General features: G+C 39.4%; 1 gene segment (V, D, J or C); it reads left to right on the top strand.

Annotated features, from left to right (window-relative positions):
• The first annotated feature begins 230 nt into the window (after positions 1–230).
• LOC121438545 lies at positions 231–716 on the top strand. The segment is given in 2 exon segments: positions 231–307; positions 391–716. Coding segments are annotated over 2 exon segments (372 nt in total).
• Positions 717–9,040: the final 8,324 nt, after the last annotated feature.

Below are 9,040 nucleotides of genomic sequence, written 5' to 3'. Positions count from 1 at the left end.
TTGCATCCCCAGGTCTGCACAAGGATTGGGGATAGAGTAGGGGCTTAATTTATGCAGACAGGATTAGAACTGGACTTTAGTATCCTCCTGCCTGACCCATGGTCCACTACCTCTTTCTTCTAAAGCTGTACTAGGACCTTATCTAAGAGGTACACTGTTCATGAATATACAAATTACATGGTAAATATAGAGATGTCCACACCCCAGAACAACATATGAGCAGTGTCCTCTCCACAGTCACTGAGCAAACAGGTCCTTACCATGGATTGGAGCTGGATCACCCTCTTCCTCATGTCACTAACTACAGGTAAAGGGGCATTCCAGTTCCAAATCCGAAGAGGGAACAAGGACTGAGGTGACAATGACTCCTAAACTGTCTTTTCTGTACAGGTGTCCACTCCCAGGTACAGCTGCAGCAGTCTGGGCCTGAGCTTGTGAGGCCTGGGACCTCAGTGAAAATGTCCTGCAGGGCATCTGATGATATTAGTAAATACTATATTCACTGGGTGAAGGAGAGGACTGGACAGGGCCTGGAATGGATTGCAAGGATTGATCCTGAAAATGGTAATACTAAATACAATCAGAAGTTCCAGGACAAGGCTACATTGACTGCAGACACATCCTCCAACACAGTCTACATGGAGCTCAGAAGCCTGACTTCTGAAGACACTGCGGTCTATTACTGTACAACACACAGTGTTGCAACCACTTCCTGAGTGTGTCAGAAACCCTGGAGGAGAAGGAAGTTGCCCTGGGACAGAGATGACAGAGACGACTGAAGACTTACACATAAACAATATTTCTGCGTTTCCGTTTTTCTGCCTCCTTCTCTATAAATAAAATGATGCTAATTGACCCCCATTTACATGTTTCTCTGTAATAAAACATTAAAGAAAGAAAACTGTGTTAATGCATAGTGACAGAATTATCACTGGATTTGAAGAGACTTGAATTTTTTGGAGTAGCTTTGAATAATGTATAATATAAATTTTACCAGTAAAGTTCACAAAAACAGCATCTGACAAAACCAAAACTCCTCTAACAGTCTTTAGTAGCATGAATGTGTGTCTTTAATTCTACCTGTGTTGTGCAGCAGAATTTCAGTTTTTCAGAATGGAAGAGATATTTACATCATAATGTATTACCACATAAGTGTAAATCTTATAAGTTGACAAAAATATCACTAATTACTTTTCATAGAACTGATGTATTTACCCAGTGTGCATGCATGTCAGTTAAGAATAGCATTGAGGTTATTCATATTAATCTGATCTTAAATTTAGTGCCTTTCCAGAACCAGTACCCTGACCTACTTTTACTGATATTGACCTGGTCTGACACGCCATCATTCTTCATGTTCCTCTAGATATGTTGAACTTACTCTTGTTCAACAGAGTGATTGGTTTTGGGTACCTGGGCAAATAACAAGAAACATGGAATCCTGTTATACTTGATAATCTCAAGGGACTGATTCAGTAAGAAATCTCTGTAGTGTAGAGAAATAGTTTATCATATTCCTGTAACCAACATAAATCCACTTGAAATAAGAATGCTAAGTACTGAATATCAATGTCATTTTCTTCATATATTGTGGTAGGTAGAAATCCCACTGGCCTATTCTATTTTAGAGATCCTTTAAAGCTTTGTTGAATTTAAAATACTGCTTGAATTTAAAATACAATCTTCATAAAGCATTCTCCTGTCTCCACCAACAGGAAAGCATTAATGATCAGCTGGCAAGGGAATCTCCTGATTCTGTCTTCTGAATTGAACAAGACTCAACAATGTAAGGCATCAGTCAAGTGACTGTAAGACCTTGCTTGATTCATGCAGTTGTCTGTTGCATGCTGCAGAGCCATTTTGAAGTGCCCAAACCCCTTATACTGCAAACTAAAACACCTATACTCCCCGTTCTGTACAGCTACTGTAGAATCAGTGTGACTGCTTTAGAGGAAGATTGTAATAGATCTACCCCAGCATCCAGTTATACCACTCTGAAGCATATACTCAAATGACTCTACATCCTACTAGAGACACTCAATAATGTTCATTGCTACTCTACAGATAATAGCCACAAATTGGAAAGAGCCAATTTGATCACCCATTCCAGGATCCTTTTTTTCTTGTGGATACATTTTACTCCCTGCCTTTGATGAGGATATTTATGATGATCTTTGAATCTCATGGGGATAATGTCAAATACATTCCTATTTCAGTTTATATAATTTAATCATAAATGAAAAGTCATTGTTACATTGAAATGCCCTGGAAAGTGAACCAAGTGTAGGTACAGGTCTTATTGCCAATCCTTCCATGAGGGTTCAGTGCCTCAGTTGCCTCTCAGCACTGAGAGTTTTGTTTCTTTATACAGTGTTACTACAACTTTGTGGTAAGTGCAAACTCATGGTTTAGACACATCTTTTTTTTTGTTTTTTTTTTTGTTTTTTTTTTTTTTTTGTTTTTCGAGACAGGGTTTCTCTGTGGTTTTGGAGCCTGTCCTGGAACCAGCCCTTGTAGACCAGGCTGGTCTCGAACTCACAGAGATCCGCCTGCCTCTGCCTCCCGAGTGCTGGGATTAAAGACGTGCGCCACCACCGCCCGGCCGGTTTAGACACATCTTGATGTCTTTATATTTTAAACATTTAAATAAGAAGTTTATTCCTATAAATGAGTTGATAATTTTTGACATAGATTTATGTAAAGAAATCAGTTTACTCAAGTTTTCTATATTTTCAGTCATGTTCATATCACAAAGTCACTGTAAAAGGTGTTCAAAGTTAGGCAAATCATTGTCTTTCTTAACTCTAAAACATCCATAGTGACAAGAAAAAGAGATTACATTGTGTTTTAACATCACAGTACCAGTTAATAAGATCATAGGCCCCAGCGGTGTCTTTCAGTGTCTTTTGTCCTTCAGGTGCTGCTCCAGTATGCACAAGGTCTGAGAGAAATGAGCTAACTAACCTTGTCTTTGCCCACAGTTTGTGTTTTCTGTTGGTGCTCTTTTTAAAGAATCAGAGGGCAGGATAAATTTATTTATTCATTTATTATTGAATAAATAGAAATTCAAATACATGAGCAGAAAATTAACAGATTAGTAGTCAATGAAATATCACTTTCTTCCATTCAATTATAGACTGCACAGCTGTCAGCCTGCAACTGCACCTTCTTTTACCTCCTGCATTCACACAGCAGCCATCAGATGTGTTGTACACTGAAGGCCTGTCTCTACCAGGTGGGCTACTTTCTTTGTGGAAAAAGTGAACTCCCATGAGGGCTTCTGTGCCTCCCCTCACAGGTGGCTCCCCCTGAGTCCTAAAACTTAAGTCCTTCATCAAAGCCAGTACCTGTCATGTAATGCAAGTCTCTTCTGGAACCCCCCCTCCCCCAACCCTGGGTTTAAAAGCCAAACCTGGGTCTAGGTACTTACTGGTGTGCAGCCATGGACAGACTTCCTTCTTTATTTCTGCTGCTGATTTGCCCTGCATATGAGTGCCAAGGCTCACTAAGAGTCAGACTTCTATATTATCACCTATTCCAACCTTATCCTCTGCTTTCCTTTCTCCACAGTTGTCCTGTCCCAGGTTATGCTGAACGTATCTGGTCCTGCACTGTTGCAGCTCTCCCAGGATCTCATACTGACCTGCTTTTTTCTGGGTTTTCACTGAGCACTTTTGGTTTAGGTGTGGATTGAATCCATCAGCCCTCAGGAGGGGGTTTGGAGTGGTTTGCAAACATATGTTGGGATGATCCTAAGTTCTGTAACACACCCCTGGGGAGCTGTCTCACAGTCTCCAAGGACACCAACAAGTGGGTATTCTTCAAGATCACCAGTGTGTATGCTGCAGATACTGCTTCATACTACTGTGCATGGAGAGCATATTGACACAGCCTCAGTGGACAACTGCTTCTCAGTTCTGGGTGCTTCTCAGGTCTATGCCTTCCTCCTACAATTTATGGCTTTGGGAGTGGACACAGTTTTTCTGCTAGCCTCTGGGGTTTCCTCTCTACTCTTTGTTTCAGAGCCCTGGAATCCTGATATACAACTGAAGACCCCTTTAAAAATTATTCAGAAATGAGAATCTGTTGCTAAGATTTTTGTGGAAATCCAAAAATGTATAACTAGTTCCAGCTTGGTTCAGAGTTGTTGACAAGTGAGACTAAACATCCTCACCTAGGTTGTGGTTACTTTGTCCTTTTGACATTGAGATGGTCTGTGTAGGCAGATACACTCCATCCTGATTAATGATCAGGATTTTTAAGCATATCTCTGCTCCTTACTTTGAAATAGGAGTTTTTACCTTTGGAGTTTCTTCCTTCAGGATACTTGGTCTAGGGTGGGTTCACTGCCTAAACAACAAAGTGCTAATAACTTGATCTCTTAAAGTATTGAAGCAAATAACTGTTCTAGTTGTACTAAATGTTAAAGCTGTTGCTTGTCTTCTTCCCCTGTTGTATTATGTGTATAAAAGTGTGTGGAAAATTAAATACAGGTAAATTTCAGTATTCACTGGAACTCCCTCTCGATACTATCCTCTATGCTTCTGTTTTATTATTTTCATATGTGTACTCATACACTTTACTGACATTTCTAATCTCCATACCCCTACCCTGGTAAGTGGTAAGTTTGCTGAACCTGGTCATCAAAAGTTTTTTTAAATTTTTTATTGCTTTATAAATAATACCATTTAAATTTCCACTTCCTCTTCTCCTCCTATTTCCGTTCCACTCCCTCACTCACCTTTCCCCCCTCCCCTCCAGTCCTAAGAGAGGGCAGGATACCCTGCCCTGTGGGAAGTCCAAGGTCCTCCTCTTCTATCCAGGCTTAGGAAGGTGAGCATCCACACAGCTAGGATTCCAAAAAGCCAGTAAATGCAGTAGAGACAACAGTGCAATTATCATTGGCTTCTCAGTCTCCCCCAGTGTCAGCCATATTCAGAGTGTCCGGTTTGATCACATGCTCATTCAATCCCATTCCAGCTGGCATTGGTGAGACAGGCACACTGTCTCAGTGGGTGGACCAACTCCTGGAGGTCCTGACTTCCTTGCTCATCTTCTCCCTCCTTCTGCTCTTCAACTGGACTTTGGGAGTTCAGTCCAGTGCTTTCATGTGTGTCTCTGTCTCTATCTCCATCTGTCGCATGATGAAGTTTCTATGATGATATTCAAGATACTCATCAGTATGACTATGGGACAAAGCCAGTTCAGGCACCCTCTCCTCTACTGCCTAAGGACCTAGCTGGGGATATCTCCATGGACCCCTAGGAACCCATCTAGAGCCAAGTCTCTTGCCAACTCCAAAATGGCTCCCTTAATTTAGATATATTCTTCTCTGCTCAATATCTGCCCTTCCTCCACCTCAACTATCCCACACCCCCAAGCTCTCCCCAATCCTCCCCTTTCCTTTCTCTTTCCTCCTCTCCTCTTCCCCATTACTTCACCCCACCCCCATGCTCCCAACTTTTGCCTGGCGATCTTGTCTGCTTACAATTTCCAGGAGGATCTCTATATATTTTTCTTTGGGTTCACCTTATTATTTAGCTTCTCTAGGATCTCGAACTATAGGCTCAATGTCCTTTATTTATAGCTAGAATTCACTAATGATTGAGCACATACCATATTCATAATTTTGGGTCTGGGCTACCTTACTCAGGATAGTGTTTTCTATTTCCATCCATTTGCATGCAAAATTCAAGGTGTCTTTTTTTCCCCCGCTGAGTAGTACTCTAATGTGTATATGTGCCAAACTTTCTTTATCCGTTCTTCCATTGAGGGGCATCTAGGATTTTTCCAGGTTCTGGCTATTACAAATAATGCTGTCACGAACATAGTTGAATAAATGCTTTTGTAGTATGATTGGGTATCTGTTGGTATTGCTGGATCTTGAGGTAGGTTGACTCCCAATTTTGAGAAACCACTACACTGATTAGCAAAGTGGTTGCACAAGTTTGCATTCTGACCTGAAATAGATGAGTGTTCTCCATATACTCTGAAGCATAGATTATCATTGGTGTTTTTGATTTTTAGCCATTCAGATAGGTGTAAGATGATATCTCAAAGTTGTTTTGATTTGCAGTTCCATGATCACTAGGGAAGTTTGAACATGACCTTAAGTATCTTTTTTTCCATTTGACATTTTTCTGTTGAGAATTCTCTTTTCAGTTCAGTACACCATTTTTAAATGGGTTATTTAGAATTTTAATGTCTAATTTCTTGAATTCTTTATATTATATTTGAGATCAGACCATTGCCTGATGTGGGGTTGTTAAAAACTTCTCCCATTCAGTAAGATGCCTTTTTGTCTTAATTACAGTGTCCTTTGCTTTACAGAAGTTTCTCAGTTTCAGGAAGTTCCATTATCCATTGTTGCTCTTATTGTCTATGCTGCATAGGAAGTAGTTTATTGTGCCCATGTATTGCAGGCTATATCCCACTTTCTCTTCTATCAGCTTCAGCATGGTTGGATTGATATTGAGGTCTTTAATCCATTTAGTTTTGAATTTTGTGCATGGTGATAGATATGAATCTATTTTTATTCTTCAACAGGTTGACGTTCAGTTATGTCAGCACTATTTGTTAAAGATGTTTTCTTTCTTCCATTGTATAATTTTAGCTTCTTTGTCAAAAATTATGTCTTTTCCTTCTGTGTGAGTCTCCCCCCCTTTTTTAAGAGTTTTATGGTGTGCTGTTATGTCTCTAATGTGAACATTCTCCATTTTTCTTTATGTGGGCACTTAGTGCTATGAACTTTCCTCTTAGCACCGCTTTTATAGTGTCTTACAGGTTTGGGTATATTTTGTCTTTATTTCCACTAAATTGAAGGAAGACTTTAATTTTTTTCTTCATTCCTTCCTTGACCCAGGGGTGGTTCAATAGTTGATTGTTCAGTTTCCATGAGTTTGTAGGCTTTCTGGGGGTAAAATTATTGTAGAATTCTAACTTTATTCCATGGTGATCCGATAGTACACAGGTAGTTACTACAATTTTTTTTGTATCTGTGGAAGTTTGCTTTGTTACTGATTATATGATCAATTTTTGAGAAGGTTTCATGAGATGCTGAGAAGAAAGTATATTCTTTTCTGTTTGGGTGGAATGTTCTATAGATGTCTGTTAAGTACATTTGGTTCATTACATCTGTTCTCTTATTTCTCTGTTAAGGTTCTGTCTTGTTGACCTGTCCATTGGTGAGAGAAAAGTGTTGAAATCTCCTGTTAGAGTGTGGGGTTAGATGTATGCTTTGAGTTCTAGTATTGTTTCTTTTACATATATGGGTGCTTTTATATTAGAGGCATAGATATTCAGGATTGAGACTTCCTCCTGAGGAATTATTTCTGTTATGAGTATTAAGTGTCCTTCTCCATCTCTTCTGATTGATTTTAATTTGAAATCCATTTTTTAGATATTAGTATAGCCACGCCTGCTTGTTTCTTAGGTTCATTTGTTTGGAAAACCTTTTCTTAACCCTTTACTCTGTGGTAGTGTCTGTCTTTGAGGTTGAGGTGTGTTTCTTGTAAACAGCAGAATGTTGGATCCTGTTTTTATATCCATTTTGTTAACCTGTGCCTTTTTATAGGTGAATTGTGTCCATTGACATTAAGTGATATTAATGACCAGTGGTTGTTAATTCCGGTTATTTATTTATTTCTTTTGGTGGTAGTGTTTCTCTGTTTCCCTTCTTTAGATGTGCTGGTGGAGGTTTGTCAGATGCCTGTGTTATTATGGGTGTTGTTGGCTTCCTTGGGTTGTGGTTTCCTTCTAGTACTTTCTGTATTGCTGGGTTTCTAGATATGTATTGTTTAAATCTGTTTTTCTCCTGGAATATCTTGTTTTCTCCATCGATGGTAAATGCAAGCTTTGCTGGATATATTAGTCTCGGCTTGCATCCATGTTCTCTTAGTGTCTGCAGCACACATATCCAAGAACTTCTGGCTTTCTTGGTTCCCATTGAGAAGTCAGGTGTAATTCTGATAGGTTTACCTTTATATGTTACTTGACCTTTTTTTCTTTGTAGAATATTCTTTCTTTATTCTGCATGTTTTGTGTTTTGATTATTATATGGTGAGGGGACTTTTTTTGATCCAGTCTATTTGGTGTTCGGCATGCTTCTTGTACCTTCATAGGAATATCCTTCTTTAGGTTGGGAGAGTTTTCTTCTATAATTTTGTTGAATATATTTTCTGGGCCTTTGAGCTGTTATTCTTCTTTTTCTCCTACCCCTATTATTTTTAGGTTTGGTCTTTTCATGGTGTCCCAGATTTCCTGGATGTTTTGTGTTAAGAATTTGTTGGATTTATTGTTTTCTTTGATCAATGAGTTTATTTCCTCTATAGTATCTTCAGCATCTGATATTCTTTCTTCTATCTCTTGTATTCTGTTGGTTATACTTGTCTCTGTAATTCCTTTTCATTTTCCCAGAGTTTCCATATCCTGTCTTCTTTCGGTTTTTGTTTTCTTCATTGCTTCCATTTCATTTTTCAAATCTTGAACTGTTTCCATTACCTGTTTGAATGCTTTTTCTTGGTTTTCTTGGGTATCTTTGAGGGATTTATTCATTTCTTCTACCTTTTTGTTTGTCTTCTCCATTTCTTTAAAGGAGTTTTTCACATCTTGTTTAAAGTCTTCTATTATTTTCATAATGTTACGTTTAAAGTAGATTTCTTATACTTTTTCTGAAATAGGGTGTTCAAGTCTTCTTATTGCATTGTCCCTGGATTCTGGTGTTGTCATGCTGCCTTTTGGGTTTTTGGAGGAATTCTTGCATTTGCCCCTGCCCATCTCTTCCTTCAAATGCAGCCAGGAGAGTCTTGGTGTCTTAGTCTAATCTTTCCTGTGACTGACCATGTACTTGGGGAATTTTCTTGGTTTGGCCTCTCTTAGGGCCCCTCGACACTGGATCCTTTCATGCTGGTGGGTCGAAGGACCCCTTAGATGGAAATGAGTGCCCTCTGGCTGGGTCTCCTCAGTGCAGAAACAGGATCTGTTCCTGCACCAAGGACCTCGCAGACAACAGGGCAGGCTTGTTGGAGGCAGGGTCTTGTGG

The sequence above is a fragment of the Microtus oregoni genome, unplaced genomic scaffold (assembly GCF_018167655.1).
Source record: "Microtus oregoni isolate MIOR12 unplaced genomic scaffold, Mior012 000056F_ref0000123, whole genome shotgun sequence".
Lineage (NCBI taxonomy): Eukaryota > Metazoa > Chordata > Mammalia > Rodentia > Cricetidae > Microtus > Microtus oregoni.
This window is presented reverse-complemented; position numbering and strand designations above follow the sequence as displayed.